The sequence below is a fragment of the Miniopterus natalensis genome, chromosome 13, assembly GCF_054644295.1.
Source record: "Miniopterus natalensis isolate mMinNat1 chromosome 13, mMinNat1.hap1, whole genome shotgun sequence".
NCBI lineage: Eukaryota > Metazoa > Chordata > Mammalia > Chiroptera > Miniopteridae > Miniopterus > Miniopterus natalensis.
Window position 1 is genome coordinate 58,164,445 of NC_142093.1, and position 20,506 is coordinate 58,184,950.

The window sequence follows — 20,506 nt, forward strand, 5'->3', positions numbered from 1 at the left end:
ACTGAAGCTTGGAGGGGCTAAATTAACTTACACCAGGTCACTCACAGCCAACTAGTCCCTAAATCTTGGTGTCTTCCAGCTGAAGCTAGTCACCACCAAGGACGAGCCTGTGAACAAAAGAGGGGCTCTGTAATAAACCTGGCAAGCTGTCGGGGGGCTACATGGCAGGCCTGACAAGCTCAGTGACTAAAAGTATCCACACAGGATGACTGGATCATAAATTCCTAACTGGACAGGTCATAGTGGGTAGTCGCATCCCAGGCCTATACCTTCCTTAGCAAAGGTCAGTCTTGACCTTAACTGAGCCTTGTCCATTGTTCTTATGCATATAGGATAATATACCTTTGCAATGTCAATGTAATTTTCTTTTCCAGACGCCCTCTCTGGCACAATCACAGGTACCAGTGCAGGAGACCAGAGAAGCCTTCATTGGTTGTCCTGTCCACCCCCAGACCATCTCTATGAGCTGTAAGCGCTAATTATTAACTGTCCTGGACCTACCAATGTAAATGGATCTCCATTTTACTTCCTAGAGACACGCCTCCCCTTCCTCCGGCCTCCTGAATCTACCACCAGTGGATTTCATGCACCTTCCTTACATCTCCTTTGAGTCTAACGTGTAAAATAAGCTGCAAAATTGCCAACCTGCAGAGCCCTTTTCTCAGTCCATTGGGATTCTGCTTCCAGCTTTGTCCTCAAAACTGGGCTCAAATAACTCATAAAACTTTTCTACAAGTTTGGATACTTCCTTTGACAACCGCATACTCTGAGGAGAAGCTCATCACAACCCCCTCCCACCGTCCAAACGCGGGGACAGTAGGGTTGTTACCCCAAGAAAGCAGCATCATCACCACCATCACAGAAACCCGCGCGTCGGCCGCCGGCCGCGGGGCGCGGGGGGGCGGGGCGCGGGGGGGCGGGCGGCGGGCGGGGCCCACTTCCGGCCTGGGGCCAGTCGCCCTCGGCCGAGCCCTGCCTCCCGGCGCCGCCGGCCGCGCTGCCCTCTGCGCAGGCGCAAGCCCACGTCCGCTGGAGGCGGGGCTGGGCGGGGCGTGGGCGGAGCTGCTCGCGGGGCGCTGGTGGGCGGCGTCCGCGCCCCCGGGTCCCGTCCGCATGGAGCTGGGGGCCGCGGCGCCCCGGGCTCGTCCCGGGGCTGGCCGGAGGGACACCAGAGCCGAGCGGCCGGAGCCGAAGCCAGGGGCGACGGCGGGGGCGCCCGGCGCCGGGCGAGGCCGCCTCCTCCTGCTCTGCCTCTACCTGGTGGGCTTCCTGGTGAGTGCGGCGGGGCGCCCTGCAGACCGCTCGCCCCGGCCGGGGAGTGTTTTCTTGAGCTCAGCGGTGGCTGTGTGAACCGCGAAAGGCACCAGGTGTTACATCTCTGTCTTGGAGTTTTGGCTAAGAAGAAATTCAGAGCCAAGACTAAAATTATTCTTATTATTGTTTTAATGACCAGCGACAGGCCAGAGGGAGGAAGGGTTGGGGAAGAGGTCTGAACTGTGACCAGCGATAGGAGAGGTCAGGGAGACCAAACCGCTTGACCAGTGATATGCTAGGGGAGGAAAAGGTCACGGTGGGGGCAGGTCCCACCCTATGATACTTGCCCTTTGCTGGGCGGGCCCTGGTGACCTTCCCTGCCTGGCCCACTGCTCCTGCTCTGCACAAGTGTAGCTGCCTGCTCTGTCACTTGAAAGGCCCAGCCAGGGCTGCGAAGCTATTCCACATGGTGGTGCTCCCTACCAGTCAAGCCTTCTCTTGCCCCATAAGCCCCTTCATTCTGTACTGGGCCCTGTGGCTTTATGGTCCTGGAGCTTTCACTTCCGCCTGATCCCTCCCTGCTGGTTAGACTCCCTGGCCTTTGGTGTGGCTGCTGGACCAGGCTCCTTAGAGGTTGATCCTAGGTGTTAGTCAATGTGGCAGGTGCAGCATGCAGGGTGGAGAGCAGGGTTTCCCCGAAAGCTTGGGTGAGCCCAGCTGTGCAGTGGCTGTCCCAGGAACGCCGGTCTTTTTACCAGGCCGGGCCTGGGAAGTTGCTGTTGATGACCCACTTGGGCACATTTTAGGCACATTGTCATTAGGGTTCCTCATGTCCTGGAATGTTTAAAAATGCAGGTCATAGTGAGTTATACACTTCTCCCCTTGACAAGCTGTTTATATGTTGTGGGATGCAGGGTTTTGTCATAATTTGTCTGTGTGTCCTGGTTTAATAAGGACAGTTAACAGTTTCCCATGCCTAATGGAAAGCTTAGAAAGCTGAGTATATGGTAAGGTATTTCATTCATCCACCTACTCATTTATTATTCATGGAATTTCTGCAAACCTGTGTGGTAGGTGCTGTGGAGCTACCATCATGTCATACACAGCCTGTGACTGGGAGAATTCAGAACCTTACTAGGAAACTTGTGTTCGTAGTTAGTGGACCACTATCTGTAGGAACCTTAGATCCACTTCTTATTCCTCTGTTTCCAAGTTTAGGCCTAGTTCAGCTGCCCTGGTTGTCAGCTAATCCAGGTTGGGACAGAGACCCAGTAAGCAGGATTTTCTATTTCTGGGCCCGAGACTGTCTTAATTAATGAATTATTATTTTTTTAATCCTCACCTGAGGATATTTTTTCCATTGCTTTCCAGAATGGGGGTTGGGGGACAGAGAAACATCAATGTGGGAGAGACGCATTGATTGGTTGCCTCAGGCACATGCCCTGACCAGGGCTGGGGATTGAACCTGTAACTGAGATACATGTCCTTGGCTGGAATCCAACCTGAGACCCTTCAGTCTGAGAACTGACACTGTAACCACTGAACCAAACCAGCTAGGGCCAGAGTCTGTGTCCTGACAACAAAAGGGTGCCTGCCTCACTTGAGTTAGGACAGTGAGTCACATTGAGCTAGGAGAGGAGCAGGAAGGCAGTATTCCTTGCCCGCCTCAGTACAAGGTATTCAACAGTCCCTAAAGGTTTAATGTTGAATTAATAGTTGTTAAGACAACAATGGAAGCATGTTTACCATATTGCTGTAAACACAGAATCGTGAGACAGGGAGGGCAGCTTTCCGGAGGGAATCTCAGTCTCCTGTTAACATTGCACATTGCAGCCACCCCCAGGCTTAATGCCTGTGAGTTCAGAGCCTGGCACTTCTTCTGTTCCAGTTTCTTTAATCGTAGTTGACACTCGGGATGCAGGTTCCTCTCCCACCTTCTCCAGTCACCAATGTTCAAAACCATTGAATGTGAGTAGCTCTGCAAATTTGGAAAGGGGGTTGGCTACCATCCACTTCTGGTAGAAGATGGGGACCCCAAGCTACTGCTGCCCTACCTCAGATGGCATTCCGATCTGGCTCTGCCAGGTGAAGAGGATCTGGACCCTCACTTAGAAAGTCCACGCCCGAGTTCAGGGAATTGTGGAAACCAATATAACCTAGTATTCAAAATCGTTTGAGTTGTTTACAATATGTCTGCAGATTATTCCTGACAGTGGCTGTCTGATACAGATTTGATTTTCAGAGCTCCTCACATGTTGTCCATGTGCTATGGACCTGGTGAGCCTAATCTGGCAAACATGATGTAAAATTTTAATTTTGATAATTTACTCCAGAGCATTATCAGGTCTCTAATATCTTCAGGAAGAAATCTAAGACTTCCCAAAAGTTAAAGAGAGTAGGGATTTCTTTAATGGAAAATGTTGTTAACAAAATACATGCAGCTTTGGGTCTTCTTGAAGCATCTAATGGCTGTGTTAGGTAACAGCTAAGAAATATTACACATAACTTAGTTATGATTTTTAATATAGAGATGTGAAGACCCCTAACACTTTTGGGAAAATGGTTTCCAATTAGGAGAAGAAAGGAACAAGATTAAAGAATTCATTTGCCCAAATATTCTGTTTTTAGCTATCTGTTCTCCTAGGTTTTAATTGGTTTAGAAAGGAAGTCTAAGACGAGATCCTTTTTGGTCACCATACTAAGGTGCTGCTAAGCTCTATGATTTCAGTCTCTTCTTTTCTCCAGGTACCTGGCGAGATTTGTATTTCATTTCATCACCTTTAGTCAGGTGAGAATTCATTTTTAAAAGATCCCCAAACTCTTTAATGTATTAATCATTTTGCACTGAGAGATGTGGATGTTTTGTGAAAGGGTTAAGTGACCCCTTCTCACCTGGTTTCCAGGTGCCAACTTTGAAGTTGCCTTTTATATTAAACTAGAAGATAATTTGAGAACAGAACTTCCTCAGAGGAAAGAGCTAGCAGCCAGCCTCCTTGGAAAAAGATAATATTTTTCAGTACTAAAATAATACTGATCATCGTTATTACTTATGAGTCTGTGTTTTTATATTTATCTTCCATAGATGTCGGCCTATCTACTGAAATATTTATCTCCCAACCCTTACTTTGGATAACCATTTCAATATTAAATGGCAAGCAGTACTGGGAATTCTTTTCAAAAAAATATCTTGTTGGGTAGTTGAGTTTCCTTGTATTAAAGATCTGGAAAATACAATAGGTAGTTTATGGATTTTGAGGCTTTAAAATAATATAAAACATCAGTAGGCTGATGGGACAAAGCTGACAGTAAAGCCCTCAAAACTTGGTTCAAACACAAAAGAAATTTTAAGTGCAGTAGTTCCCCCTTACCCGAGGTCTTGCTTTCCGTGATTTCAGTTATCTGTGGTCAGCCTTGGTCCAAAAAAATTAAGTGAAAAAAATCCAGAAGTAAACTGCATGCCATTTAAAATCTCACGCTGCCCCTTTTCATCCAGGCCTAGGCGTGAATCATCCCATTGTGCTGTGTATCCACGCTGTACACAGTGCTTTCCCATTAGTCACTTGGTAGCCTTCTCGGTTATCAGATTGACACAGTGCTTATGTTTAGGTCACCGTCATAGTAGCCCAACACTATGTCACAATGCCTACATCACTCACCTCCCTTCATCTCATATATGCAATGTACCATCTCATACCAGCACAGGAAGAAGACTAGTACAGTACACTGAGATATTTATAGGGAGAGACCACATCACATAACTTTTATTATAATGTATTGATATAATTGTTCTATTTTATTAGTTATTTTTGTTAATCTCTTACTGTGCCTAATTTATGCATTAAACTTTATCATGTATAGGAAAAAACGTGTGTGTGTGTGTGTGTGTATGTTTTGGTACTTGGGTTTCAGTCATCCACTAGGGTTCTTGGAGCATACTCCTATAAGTAAGGGAGGACTACTATAATCTTAAAATCAGTGAGCTATTTTAGATCACCGGATATTAAATATACGGCCATCTAAAGATATAACCATGGTAGGAAAACACTGAAAGTGTATCGGGAAGTTTATATTTCTATAATTAGGCGAATGTACTGCTACCAAGAGAAGCAGGGAGCAAAAGATTAATTGTTGGCTGAAAAAATATATATTTTTCAAGTATTTCTGTTAACCAGGATTATAAGAAAATAAATTCAGGTTGACTATGAAAAACCTGTGTGCTATATGGTTTTCTCTCCTAAACCAGTTGGAGCAAGTAACCAAGCGAAGTAGGAATGAGAACAACACTTAAAGGGAAAATTAACAATGTGTTAAAAAAGTAAATAAATAAAGGATTAGTACTTATTCTCAGAACTGAAGAGAAGAAATGTTTGAGCTTCTATTGTGTGTCAGACTCTTTTCAGCCGCTGTCTCTTAATGTGCATCCTGTTTCTGCCAGGCGGGTATTACCCTCATGTTTTACAGGTGGCAGCACTGATAATTGGTAACATTAAATAGCTGCCCAAGGACACACACTTCTTAGTAAATGGTGGAGCTGGAATTGGGAACCATCCTTCTGATCCTAAAGCACATGCACTTTCTATGACTTAGCTGCAGGGTACGGCCTTCCGTTAACAAACCAGCCTTCCTGCTCTGCTGACTTTCTTTTTGGGTAGTACCTGTAAGACTGAAAACTACAGATCACTTCCTTCCCTAACTGCAGGAGGACATTCATGTTATTAAGCCAGTGCTACTTTGTCAAGAAATGCACCTCATCCCTACCACCTTTCCCCCTTCATTGGCCACAGAAGTTATTTTGTTTTTTATGGGAGGAGCTTCTGGTAGCACATCCTTCTCGAATATTAAAGATTAACTGCAAAGACGCAAGTGAAAATGAGTTCTAGGTCAGGGCAGCCCATGAATTTACAGGTCGCTGATGCTGTAGTATATTGTATTTGGATCCTTGATGACTTTAACCTGATGAGTTAGCGTAGCATAGAATACAATCATAACTTCTTATTTATTCAAAGCTTTGAATAGTGGTTTTATTTGGAAAATTAGTTTATAATTAGGATCACCACTTTAAAAACACCTGGGCTCATTTCTCATTTGGGCTCATCAGTGTTTGTTGTTTAGGACTTGTTTGGTGTCAGCATGGTTGTCCCTTTATTGAGCCTTCATGTCAAGTCTCTTGGAGCAAGTCCAACAGTTGCAGGAATAGCAGGTGAGTGATTGTACTGCACACTTTCAGAGCATAGAACTTAAATCCCTGAACTAAGTACCTGAAAACAAATCAGTCTTATAGCTAAATGCTATCCAAATTTAAAGTGAAAATGCTATGAAATGGATTTTTGGAATATTTGATTAATCTTTTCCTAGACTGCCGATGTTCTGAGAAGCTTTGAGACATGCAGGAAAGGGAGTTGGGGTAACCTTCCCAAATCAGTTGCAAACTTCTCGCAGCACCACCACCATTCCTTAGAGTGCTATAAGGTGTTGCGACCTGTGCAGCATAAAGTCTCCATCCAGGAGCTGTTGATTTACCAAAGAGGCAGGAGCTAGTAGGGCCTAGGGCTGTGCTAATTATGAAAATTAAGACTTACAGTGCTTGATCATTCACAAGCTCTGTAAGCAGACATTCTGGGACATTTTGTACATAATATTCAATAAGCCCTGGTTCATGCCAGATTTGCGTTTCCCTCGAAAGGGCACTTGGAATTATACTGGACCCCTGCAGCTTAAAGGTTTACAAAGAGCAGAGGAGACATGTTCTGTGGAGAATGGAGGTCAAGCACTCTATAAAGCTTTGCAAGTTCTTTATAAAACTAAGGCATTTTGAGAAAGCTGTGAAGTGTTAGAGATGTATGATAATGTTAAAATTTAAGATTTAGTAGAATGTGTCCAGGATCTGATTTCTGCTCCCCTGTGCAGTCTGCATCTTCGTCGGGACTTCACGTCCTCGCCTAGTGGAAGGACTGTCTCTCAAGTTTCCTAAGGGCAGCCTTGCCTTTAGTCTCTCTTCTCCTTACCTTTCATTTTATGTTGAAGGCCTTTTATTAATAATTATATTACAGGGAAGGCTTGGGAAGGGGGTGGGAGTGGGATGGAGGGGACCAACGGGAACAAAAGGTGGACATCTATAATACTTTCAACAATAAAGATTAAACCTATTAATAGTAATAACAATAATAATAATATTATTATTTATACTCTTCCAATTGAAAAAATTTGTGGGGTAATTCCTTTTTTCAAAAATGATTTTTTTTTTCCTAATGTGTTTCTATTAGTTTCTGTATGGTTGTTCCCCCATTAATCCAGTTCTGTGATGGGCCTTGCTGACTGTATTGATGGTGCTGATGTGTTTTGCAGGCTCCTCCTATGGCATTTTGCAGCTCTTTTCTAGCACATTGGTGGTAAGTACTCTTCCATCTGGCAGCGTGTCTTGCAAGCAGGCTCGTGCACTATGGGTGCCACCCAGCATGGCAGTGGTGAAATCAGACTGGAGGACTACAAAAGTAGCTGATTGGGGTATCCCGTGTTGTTAGATCAAGAAGGTTCCTTCAGTCATCTCTCTTCCTCATTCCACATCCTAGAAGCCCTTGGCTTTTTTAAAGGAGTCAGGTGGCTTCTTCTGAAAGGAACACACCGAGTCAGAATGAGAGTCCACCTTTTAAACTGTACCATGTTCTTCCCATAATTCCCTGCTGACTTTTGACTTGGGGGGGGGGTAAATGGTCATTACCAATTTTATCATTTGTTTCAATTTATTGACAATAATCAAAACCAGTGCTTCTAGGATTTTGTTTGAAGCTATACATTTTGAACTACGTGGCTTATTAATTCTAAAACTTAAATGTGTAGACAGGATGAGCAATTGGAGTGGTTGGTTGTATATCTACACCATGGGGTAGAAAGACCCAGGGCTGAGCTTGTCAGTCCCACTTCTGCCCACTCAGTTGTTTGAAATTCAGAATTCTTAACTGATCCTCCCCTGCCCTCTCCTTTCTGAACTTCGGTGTGCCACTCTGGTCTTAGCCCTCAGCGGTGTCCAGTGGTCCATGCAGGCAAACAGAACAGCCAGTCTAGTCCCACAGATTGGTCAGCCGTGACCTTGGTTAGTGAACGCAGTGTACAGTACTGTGCTTCCCAAGAGTGGCCTGCATGTAAAATATGTTTCAGAAAAGAAAAGAAATCCGGTTAGATTTTGTATGAATTCTTAGGTAAGTAAATAGCTACTACCTGATTTATCTTATTTTCAAGTCTTTCATAAATTAAATTTGTATAACAATTTTATTCCCATTTAACCTTTATAATGACCCAGCAAAGCAATTACCTCCTTTTATTATACAGGAGGAAATTAAGATTCACAAACTTGAAAGAATTTCACAAGTCACCTCATCTCAGTATCCAGGGTAGACTCTAAGCCTGAGTTATTTTCCCCTAAAAGTCATTGCCTTAAAGATCTAAGAAAGTAAAGAAATAATGAGCAGGTTGCACAGGGGACCAGGCACTTGCCTGTTGGGCGGCAGGTCCTAGTTCACATGCGTCCCTGTGAGAGAATTTGCTTATGCTTAGTAAGTGGCTTTTCTCTTTTATTTGGAAACCCAGGACCCAAATGCTTGCTTTGTGTGTGTTAGATCATGAGCCGGAGTGTGCTGTAGCCAGTCCAGTGCCCTCCTGCTTGACTTGGGCGCTCTGTAGAGTGAAGCCAGGACTGGTTTATCACGAGCTTGTCAGAGCGCTGGCACATGGGAGCAGTTTGCGACTGAATTTTTACCCCAGCTGTGGCCCGACCCTCTTTTTCAAATAATCCTTTGCTTTATCATATCTGCGCTTACAAAGCACATTGCATATACCTAATAGCTATAATTTCACAGGAGGACCTCCTTAGAGACCCTTAACATAAAATACCAAGTAAAAATTCTCTCTTCAACCAATGCTTTTATAAATGTTTTAATTATGTTTTATAAAAGCATTTTAAAACCAAATCTTTATGAAGAAAAATTGTGCTGTGTCAGACTTGACTAATCATTTTAATAATTTTAATATATTTACTATGTGTCAGACCCTGTTCTGAGCATTTTATTTCATTCTGTCCTCATGCTCACTGTGTCTTTAAGAACTGATTTGTATAAAGCATGGAGCAAGTGTTGAGGGGAAAAGAATCTCCGAGGCAGACACTGTTGTTGTTGCTGTTTTACAGATAGAAAAGCATGTGTGACTGTGGTGACTGATATGTCTGTGGCATGTGGAATAGTGAGTTCAGAGCTGTAACCAGAGAGCCTAGCCCAGGGCCCAGGTGAACCTGCCATATCACACCACTGCCCTATGACACAGGAGGCCAGTGACTTCGAGACGAGGTGCAAAGAGTGGAGAATTTCTAAATCCACTGAAATGAAAACTGGGAAAAGGGCTGATTCTATTTATATAAGGCTGACAGTATTTTGGAAGATTTACCCTCAAATTTCTTATAAAGAATTTTATAGCCATATATATCCTCTGTAAAGTGATCTTTTGGGGTTTTAAGAAAAACAGAAACACATCTATAAAAATGAGGAAAGGCACGAACAGAGGTGGTTGGCTTTGGCAAGGCAGAGAGGCAGGTCCAGAGGTCGCTGTTAGTGGGAGAGGGTGGAGGAGGTCCCCAAGCAGCACTGAGGCGCGGAGGAGCAGGATGCCCACTCACCACCTCTAGCCAGGCCCAGGACACACCGCTGGACGCCTGCGCTTGACCTTTCTCAGATGGGGCCCTGTTGCTCTGACAGTGTTTAGTGGTTTTTATTTGGACACTTCTTTCAAACAAAGCTTCACCCAGAACCTCGGTATATAGATCAGCTGGGAGCAGAGGCGCTGGAGTTGGGCTGGGCTGCTCAGGCCGGCTCGTGGGTCCACGTGCACGATGGTCCAACGTGGAGAGGAAAGCATGCAGCTCACCGCGAGGCTGTCCGCGTGTCCAGGGGCTGCTGGAGACCAGGGCCTGCGTGGCCTGCCCAGCGCAGCCGGCCTTAGGAGACATGGGCAGCCTCGTGCATGGTGGGAAGGTTCTCAGCAGGACAGGGAAAGAGGAGGGGAGGCTGATGGCTGTACCCTCCCCACCTCTAAAGAACTTCCTTGGCAGCCTCCCCAGCAACTTCTGGCTGCATCCCTGAAGGCCCAAACTTTAGCCTGCAGGGGAGGAAGTTTTGGCTGAGCAGTTGCTGTGGAGTACTGAAGATAGACATAAAGAATGAGCTGAGAAGGCGGCCTTTTGTCCCTGAGGTGTCTGTGACCTGCCCCTACCACCAGACTCCACACAGCACCTTCCTCTGTCCTTTACTCCTTGCTGCCTCCTGCTGAGGTCTTCCCTGTGCACCTCTCAACTTCTCCCTGTGGGCTTGCGTCCTCTATGTGTCCTCACAGTCAGACTTCATACAGCGGCATTGGGGGCTCAGCTAGTCTCCCACTGGGCCACTGTCACCTTGGGCCACCTTAACCCTGAGCCACTGTCACCCTGGGCCACCTTCACCCTGGACCACCTCTGTGGTGTCACCAAAGCTCCTCACTTGCAGCAAGAGTGGTTCAGAAGGGATCCCATGCCTGGCAGGGCTCTGAGGCTTCCCATATGTGGGACTGTAACTGCCAGACGTAAATGTAAGATCTGAGACCACAACACTCCTAGTAAAACACAGGGAAAAAGGCAGTGATTTTTTGGATATGATACCCTAAAGCACAAGCAACAAAATTAAAAATAAACCAGTGGGACTACATCACACTAAAAAGCCTCTATGCAGGAAAAGAAACAATCATGAATGGAAAGGCTACTCCAGAATGGAAAAAAATATTTGCACACCGTGTATCTGATAAGGAGTCATATCCAAAATATATAAAGAACTCATACAACTGAATAGCAGAAAAAGAAATAATCCAATTAAAAAATTGGCAAAGGACCTGAATGAACAGTAAAGGTGCTCAGCATCACTAATCATCAGGGAAATGCAAATCAGAACCACAGTGAGATACCACCTCACACCTGCTAGGGTGGCTATCACCAAAAACAAGGTAAATGAAGGGAAGGTGTGGAGAAAGGGAGCCTCATGTACTGCTGGTGGGAGTGCAGACTGGTGCAGCTGCTGTGGGAGTTGCTATGGAGGTTGCTCAAAAAATTGGGTGAAGGTGTTCAAGAGGGACAAACTTGCAGTTACAAGTAAGCCCTGGGGACATAATGTACAGCGTGGTGATATAGTTAACACTGCTGAATAGTGTGTTTGAAAGTTCTTAAAAGGGTAAATTCTAAAAGTTCTTTACACAGGGAAAAAACATTTTTTTTTTTTTTATTTATATGAGATGATGGGTGCTAATTAAATTTATTGTAATCATTTTGCAGTATATGTAAGTCAAGTCACCTGTACACCTTATACAGTGCTTCGTGTAAGTTATATGTATATAAAACTGAAAGAAAAAAACGTGGGAAATGTTGCATATCAATAGTAGTCAAAGAAATTCACACTGGAGCAATGAGAAGTCATTTTAATCTATTGGGTTGACAAAATTAATGATAAGCCCTGGTCAGTGTGGCTCCGTGGTTTCAGCATCCGCCCAGGTACCAAAGGGTCATGGGTTTGATTCCTGGTCAAGGGCACATACTTGGGTTGCAGGTTTGCTCTCCACCCCCAGTTGTGGCACATGCAGGAAGCAACCAGTTGATGTGTCTCTCTCACATTGATGTCTCTCTCTTTCTCTCTCTTCCTTTCTTCCTTTCTTCCTCTCCTTCCCCCTCCCTCCCTTCCACTCTCTCTGAAAGGCAATGGGAAAAATATCCTCTGCCTGGCTTGTGTAGCTTAGTGGTTGAACCATGAACCAGGAGGTCATGGTTGAGTTCCTGGTCAGGGCACATACCTGGGTTGCAGGTTCAGTCCCTGGTTGGCACATACAGAGGCAGCCAATTGATGTGTGTCTCTCTCTTCCTCCCTTCCCCCTCCCTCCCTCTCTAAAAATCAGTGAAACACATCCTTGGGTGAGGATTTAAAAAAAAAAATGTTGTATTTCCCACTCAACTTGTAGAAGACCAGAGAAAATACTCTGACGAATGGCATAATGGAATTGAGCATCTAAGGATCTTAGCCCAGATTCCCTGCTGTTTTCCACTGGGTCATATTTGAGGGGATTTCCAAAATGGTGATTTTATAGTGAGTCAAAGGACTTTTTGTGTTTCTGCTTCCTCAGGGCTGCTGGAGCGATGTGGTTGGAAGACGGTTCTCCTTGCTGGTGTGCATTCTCTGCAGTGCCCTGGGTTATCTCATTCTTGGAGTATCTACCAACGTGTTCCTGTTTGTCCTTGCTAGAGTCCCTGTGGGTGAGTTCTTTCCCTGTGTGTATTTTCTTTCAACATAAGTCACTTACATGTATATGTATAGAGAAAGCCTGACCCTGCTTGTCAATGCCTCTTTGATTAGAGCTTATGTAAAGCAAACATAATGACAATATAAATTAGAACTGTTACACCAGCATCAGCCAGGCTCTGCTGACCTGTCCGGAGCTTCAGTCCCTGGATGTGACGGAGCCTGGAGCTTGCAGTGTCTATCAGGGTGCACAGCTCTGCTGCTGCGGCACCACCTATCTCCCTCCTGTTCATCTTTCTCTGCATTCAGTCAGGAAGAATTTGTCAGATGTCTATGACCAGCACTGTGGTTACTATCCTGTCCCTCAGCGAGCTTATAGTTTTGAAATTGGGCTTCCTGACTTCAGATTGATACCACTGTAGCTTTCCTACAACCTCCTGTAAGGCTGGCTGTGGCCTTGTGGGGGTGGTACTAAGGTTATGATATAGTGGCTCAGAGGTTCGTTTTGTTTCCAGACTGCTCTTGAATGTCTCTACCATTTTTGGAATAGCTTTTATTTTGTCCATTCATTAAAATATTTTCCCTTTCTTTGAAATACTACCTGTGAATGTGGGGTGCTGAGGTGGGTAGGTAGTTACTGTGGAAGCTCTTTAGTCCCTCTTTGCCTCTCTTAGTGATTAGAGCCCTGGAGTTTCTGTTTCTTTCTCACCTTACTCATGAGAGCACTGACAGATTCTGCTACCCTGATGGACAAGTCTTCTGCATTCACCCTCCAAAATTCATGCTGTGGTGTGTGTTTTTATTGTTGTTTACTTAAGAAAATGGTTTATGAATGTCTTGATCAAAATAGTGCGCAAGCTGTGTCACCAGAATTCAGCAGTCTGTTTATCAGTGTGTTTATTCAGTGTGTGGGTGCATACAAGTCAAGTACATCAGCAGAAGTATGAGGAATGTAAAGTTGTTACATACACCTTAATCTCTTATTAAGTCATATCACAGCTTTCAGTTTGTTTAGTCAATTTCATAAGCCTCTTGCTAGTAGAAAATCAGTGGTATTGGTTAGATGACTACTACATCATCATATCTTAATATTTTCACTCTCTGTCTGTTTTCCCTGCTCTGTTTCCATAGCACTTATCACTTTCATAGAGATCTGCAGGCTCTGGGAGGACAGGATATTTGTCTTTCTTCCCCCTTCTCTGTTCCTTGCATTACCCTCATGGTCACGGTTTGTGCTGGACATACAGTAGGCATGCAGAAAATGTTTGTTCCCTGAGTTAATGAATAATGAAGGATAAATTTCTATGTAGAAACCACCATGAATTGTACTTGGATAGCAGAGAGGACTGGAGACACCAGGACTTCATGATGGGAGGTGGGCAAGGTGAGGTTTCAGGACCATGGTTGCCAGAGACAAGGTGGCCAGCCAGGATGGTGGGCTCAATCAGCAGTCCGTCACAGTGTCATGGAACCTGTGGCCTTAAAGGTTCAAAGAAAATAGATCAGAACAACATCAGGGGTAGAGGTAAAGTGCTGGATCACAAGCGAGATTCTTTTAATGTGGACAGTGTTACAGAACAGATTTCTTGTCTCCTTGCAGGTATTTTTAAACATACACTCTCCATCTCAAGGGCTCTGATTTCTGACCTGGTTCCAGAGAAGGAGCGGCCGTTAGTCATCGGACAGTTAAATACAGCGTCCAGTGTGGGCTTCATCTTGGGCCCCATGGTTGGTGGCTATCTTAGTGAACTAGATGGTGGATTTTGTCTTACATGCTTCACCTGTTTCTCTGTCTTCATTCTCAATGCTGGTAAGTTGCCATTTAATCATGAAAAAAATCAGTTTATTCATTCATACTGACCAATCTGCCTACTTTTATCTCCTTGTAATAATTTGTTTTTCTTAGAATAGGCACAACTGAGAGACCACGCCACCCCTGCTGCAGCCTCCCGTGGGCTCCGTCATGCTAAAGCACTGCTTATCCCCCAACCTGCTCAGCGTCAGGCTGGCACTGCCCCCTGCTTTCCCGTGCGTGCCTCCCACACTGGCTTCCTGGTTGACCACACGTCAGCTTTATTTCCACAGGTGGCACTGCAGTTTGCTCTTTCTTCCAGCTGCGGCACTCTTCCCACCTTTCTTCACTGGCTCTTCCTTCTTATCATTCAAGTCTCAAATGTTTGCTTCCTCAGAGAAGCCTTCTTTAATCATTCTGTTTAAAATCGCTATTTCTTTATAGCTCTTCTGAAACTGTGTTATTAATGTGTTTTCTCCCCTCCCCCAACACACTTGATTATAAAGTAAACTCCACAAGGGTTTGGACTTGCACACTGCTGTCACCCTGCCCAGAAGAGGCCAGGCACGTACAGCCGACGTTCAATGATATTTGATGAGTAAAAGAATACATACTGGCCTGGGAGCTCGGTGGATGCAGGGCCAGTTGCTTAAAGCAGAGAGGATGACCTCTTTGCCCAGAGACGGTTGCATGGCCGGCCCTTAGATAAACAGCTTTATTCACAAGAGGATTCATGCTATTCAGTTGCCCTAAATTTAATGATGTTCCACTTTACTGCAGCTTTTTGAAGATTCCTATTCTAGGCTTCAGGCTGAGGGATGAATCCCATGCTGGGGTAGTATGATTTTCTGCCCAAAATTTAACCTATAACCTCAGCCAGGAGGAGAGGTCTGATCAGCGTGACTCTAGATGCAAGGGCTTCAAGCCCATGACTGGGTTGGCGTGAGCAGGTACCTTCCCGTGTAAAGGAAGGTACATACATGTGTTTGCTCGAAGCCAGAAGTCAGTGTTTAAACAGAGAACATGAGTTTGGAGCTCTGTTTTGGATTCTCCGATGATAGTGCTATTTAATATTTTCCCTAACCTAAGCCTTTGAATGGATCGAGTCAGTTAGGAATACATTCAGCTGCAAGTTTCCCACCTCCAGTTGCGTAAAGTAATAGGTGTTTATTTTCCCCACTTATACCTGTGGGGTGGACATGCTGAGGTGGATGCGGAGACTAGCTGGGGAGGAGCCAGGGAGCGAAGGGGGCTAGACGGCCAGCAGTGTCGCAGAGTGCGGGGCCCTCAGTGCAGTGAGCACAGCGTATGGAGCTGTCTCATCCCCGTTGTCATACTTTCCTCCCCAACAACACAGCTGTTTTCCTCAACCCACCCACCCCTTCAGCTTATTTCCTTGCTCTGATCTGCCACTTTGCCTGAAAAAGGCCTTTCATATCTTTTTATCAATAATTTGTTTTTTCATGGTTAAAAACTCAAACTCCAGTCTCACAGACTTGGTTGGATTCAAATCCCTGCTCTGCCACTGTTCAGTGTGGGCCTTAGGTGAGCTGTCTCAGCTTCCTCATCGGTAAGCTGGAGTAACAAAACTCAGAGACTTAGGAGAGCTATTTGAGGTTTTGCATAGAAGCAGGCTACCCCACTGTGTGCATGTGGTAACAATTCAATAGATGTCAGTTGCTGTCAAAGTTACCACTTTTTAATTATTTAATTATGCTTCTGTTTTAATCCATCAGCAATAGTCCGTTCACATTTTATCAAGATTCTGTGGCCTGTCCAGGGTCCTTCATAGATAAGAGCAAGTGATATGTCCAGGTCTGCTTTCCCATGTGATCAGCTTCCTGTCCTAAATTAGTGCCTGGCTAGTAGCTCACGTACACTGTGTTTGGAGAATCCACAGGTGCAGACATAGCTGTGGGAACAGCAGGAAACAGCCCTGACCGGCTGGTCACAGGTCCAGGTGGGACTTGTGCTGAAGGACTGAAAACCACAAGGATGAGTTGGGAAACAGATCCTAGGTGGTTCAGTTTGAGTTCAGTTTTAAGAAAATTTGGGCCCAGCCTAAGTGTCTCAGTGGTTGAGCGTCAACCTGTGAACCAGGAGGTCACAGTCCGATTCCGAGTCAGGGCACATGCCTGGGTTGTGGGCTCAATCCCCAATAGGGAGCTTGCAGGAGGCAGCCCATCAATGACTCTCATCATTGATGTTTCTTTCTCTGTCTCCCTCTCCCTTCCTCTCTCTGAAATCAATAAAAACATATTTTAAAAAAAAGAAAAGAAAATTTGGGGTGGGGATTGGCAAGAAGTCATGCTGCTTGGATAGCATGGGATCAATAAAACCATGGAGGCAGGAATGTGCCTGTCACATGGGGGCAGAGGTGGGATTGTCTGAACAGGAATAGAGCTGCTGGATAAGGGGTGTGTCTTGGGTGATGAGAATGGCGCCCCCAGAGGTTTTGATAAGAGACTTGTAAAGTTGCAGATCCAAGCAGGCGCTTCCTGACTGGCCACTGGTGTCAGGCTACCCCTAGCCACCCCTGCCAAGGCTGCCTCCGTCCACAGCATCCTGTGCTTCCCCCAGCATAGCGCTTACCCTGGAATCTAACAGCCTGTTTGCATGTCCGCACCCCCCCTTAGGTTTAAGTTCCTTGGGGACAAGGATTGGATAGGCCTTGCCTTGTTTGTTAATGTACTATTTCTAGTGTTTAGCATGGGATTTGGCATTTAGAAAGCATAAATATTCAGTGTTTGGATGGGTGATGAATGGATGGGTGGATAGATGGTGGATAGTCAGAGAATTAGCAAAATTATGAGGGAAGAATTTAAATGTAAAGCCTAATAATTTAGATATGAAATGTGGGATATAGGAAGCCCTCATAGGGCTTGAACTAGGGAAAAATTGTGACTATTATGTAGGTAAAGATTTTTTTTCTTAAGGTGAATTGCAGAATTCTGATATCGAAATGGAATAGCTGTAGGAATGGTTAAGAACTGGATTCATAAATACAGATTAGTAAATCTTCTAATGAAAAAGTGCTGTAGTAATCTAATACCAGTAACTGCCTATCCCCCATGGAAGCGCTGTATGACTTCATTGAACTCACCTGCTTTAACAGATGTGCCCTTTTAACAGGTCTCGTTTGGCTGTTTCCATGGAGTGAAGTAAGTGTCAGCAGTACAAAGAGCAGCCTGCGACTGGGTAAGAACGATGCACGCTTGGGAAAGACAGACCTCGGAGTACAGGAGGCCAGTCCCAGCCCTGGGAGTATGGTGGGTGAGAAGGCCCGCAGGGCACCCTGGACAGAAGTCACAGCCACGCTGCAGGACATGAAGAGCTTGGTGTTTTCTGAGATGTGGGACATATTCCTAGTGCGCTTGCTGATGGCCTTGGCGGTCATGCTGTATTACAGTAACTTTGTCTTGGCCCTGGAGGAGCGCTTTGGGGTGAAGCCCAAGGTGACAGGCTACCTTATCAGCTACAGCAGCGCCCTTGGGGCCCTGGCTGGCTTGGTCCTGGGGCCCGTCCTGCGGCTGTACAGGCACAACTCCCACAGGGTCCTGCTGCACTCCAACGTGCTCACCTTCCTGCTCCTGCTGCTCTACTCCGTGGCCCCCACCATGGGCGCCGTCGTGGTCTCCTCCACGTTACTGTCCTTCTCCACGGCCATTGGCAGGACTTGCATCACAGATCTCCAGCTATCGGCGGGCGGGGCCCAGACCAGGGGCGCCCTCATTGGCATGGGGCAGTCGGTGACGGCAGTGGGCCGGATCATCGCCCCCCTTCTCTCCGGCGTTGCCCAGGAGGTCAGCCCCTGTGGACCCCCTAGCCTAGGGGCTGCGTTAGCCTTGGTGGCTATTTTCATAATGTCACTGAACAAGCCTCGCTGTGGTGGTGACCAGAGTGACAGATTAAAAAGTGAATAGAATGGATTTGAAGAGCACAAGGAAGCAAATCCCAGGCGTGTGAACGAGGGACAGAGTCCAGGGGAGAGGGTGTTTGGAAAGGTTGAGCGTCTAAGTGAAAAGACTTGTTTCCAGGTGGTTCATCCGGGTCATCCTCCAGCTCTGCATGTGGGCCCATGGGAAGGTCAGGAGTCAGAGCCCTGCCAAAGGGGCAGGTGTCAAACATGCACCTAAATGTCTTCTCTTCCAGCTTGGGGGGAAGAGCCACCAGCCACAGGACAGGAAAAGAGTGATGGGATAAGAGCATGACCTGTGCAAAGGAGGGCAGAGACCCAAGGACTTCCTTCTAAATAAAAACAGGGTAATGCATTAATAGAGTGCTATCAGCGGGTACAGGTTCCTATCCAAATGTACAGGTGAAGAGGGAGCTTTCCTATGGTCACACCCTAGAGATGGAAGATGCTGCTTTATTAAAACCAGCATGACACTTTCTCAAGTTACAGCAAGGTTATGAATGCTAGTTCCAGCCCACCCCAGAGACGGATTCCATGGGCTGAGGTGAGGCTCAGGCATCTATTGTATTTGGTGAGGACCACTTGCAACTCCTCATGGAGGTAGAAAAGGGTTCGCTCTGAGACATGCTGGTTTCAATTAGAATAAAGCCCAGAGAGAGACTTGTTTGTCCTTACTAGTCACTAACTCAGTCTGGACTATACCCTCCCCAGCTCTCAGCATTGTACCCTTAACATTTTGTGCAGAATAAGAGTGTCAGGTGCCATGCCTTCCCCAAGAAACTTAATTCTGCAGTGTCTTGTGTTGAAAGTCATTTATTTTACTCTCATCTGTGAACGGAAGAGCTGTGTAGTCTACACGGACACATTTTGGTGTGCCTTTTCCTGGGCCTAGGATGAGCTGCATTCCAAGATTAGTGCCCAAGGGGTGAGGGGCCCAGAGTGAGGTTAGCAAGGCTCGCAGGAAGGCGCTTGTGAGGCACTTCCTGCGCCTCACAATGGATGACTTCATTACTAATAAAAATCCTTTAGCAGCGCCCTCTCTTCCTCGCACGAACTACCCAAGTGCACATTCCATTCCGGCCATTCTTCTCAATTAGCCCACCAGGAGGTTAGTCCTGCTTTCACCCCAGTGCACATAGAGGACCGTGAATAACCGAGGGTTCTTATAATAACGAAGAGTTTCAGGAGAATTTCTCTAAAGATTGTCTTTCCTTCACTCTCAGAAGTAGACAGGTTTCTTAGAAGCTCTCAAATACAGCCTAGTTTTTATTTTTTAAATCACAGCACTTTATTTTTGAAGTTAAATACAAGCCTATAAACTTGATGAGGCTTTTCAGTTAATCAGATATGTGGAAATACTCAGAGCCAAAGACTGGCCTTAGTAGAGAGAGTAGGAAACACTGTTGCACTGGTGATGTCAGTGTTTTGGTCACGTGATTCTTTTTTAGATAAGTGTTTCCTCACTGCTCCTCTTCAATAGTCTAATGTGCTGCTGCTGTTGAGGGCGTTCTGGGGACCAGCAGGGCCAGGACCCCGGGACAGACACACCCACCTCCAACCAGCTGGGCCATTCCCACAGGACGCCCACCTGCTTTGTGTGCTCTGTAAAGTTTACAACCACTGTGTGTTGGACAGAATTTGTATAATTTATGGAATACAACCTCAGGGAAATTAAATCTGCTCAATTAAAGTCCGTGTTGATTTTTTTTTAATGCTTTTGAGTAACTTCTGTAATACCTTTCCAAAGTATTAGGTTGAGCCACACGAAATTGTACTTTTGTAAGTCAAAAATATCTGCAGTTTCATGTGGCTCAACTTAATTTTTATATGGAGCCATATACTCTAGAGGCATTGAACTTGCCTACACAGTTTATAAAGGAGGTGGCAGTGTTTCAACATGCCAACCACAGTTGGTAAGTGCTGTGAAATAGCCGCAGGCTCAGGGTTCTGGAAGGGTTGACCTTTTCCAATGAAAGGGAAGGGAGAGTGTATCTGTGCCCTCACATCCAGAGGTATGAGCTGAATCCAGAAAGGGGCAGGCTAAGCCCTGCTGGGAGAGTACCATGCAGGGCTCCAAGTCTCAGGCCTTGGGCCCCCTGGACAAGTGAAGTCCAGCAGATAGGCCTGGAGCAAATGAGGGGGCCAGAATCAATGGTTCTCTACCCTGGCGGCATATTAGTCATCAGCACCCAGGTTCTGCCCTGGACCCAGGGAACTAGGCTCTGAGGTGCCCCTTGTTTTGAATGCACA

At 45.8% G+C, this 20,506-nt stretch overlaps 1 protein-coding gene across 2 annotated transcripts; it reads left to right on the plus strand.

Annotated features, from left to right (window-relative positions):
- The first annotated feature begins 1,113 nt into the window (after positions 1 to 1,113).
- Positions 1,114 to 19,946, plus strand: SLC67A2 (solute carrier family 67 member 2). Of its 2 annotated transcripts, none has more exons than XM_016199479.2 (6): positions 1,114 to 1,272; positions 6,367 to 6,454; positions 7,600 to 7,643; positions 12,433 to 12,562; positions 14,149 to 14,358; positions 17,473 to 19,946. In XM_016199479.2, the coding sequence occupies exons 1-6, from the start codon at positions 1,114 to 1,116 to the stop codon at positions 18,261 to 18,263; spliced, it is 1,422 nt and encodes a 473-aa protein (XP_016054965.2). In that variant the 3' UTR covers positions 18,264 to 19,946. The 2 variants fall into 2 exon arrangements, with proteins under 2 accessions (XP_016054965.2, XP_016054966.2); XM_016199480.2 differs by lacking the exon at positions 1,114 to 1,272 and adding an exon at positions 3,008 to 4,042.
- The last annotated feature ends 560 nt before the right edge of the window (positions 19,947 to 20,506 follow it).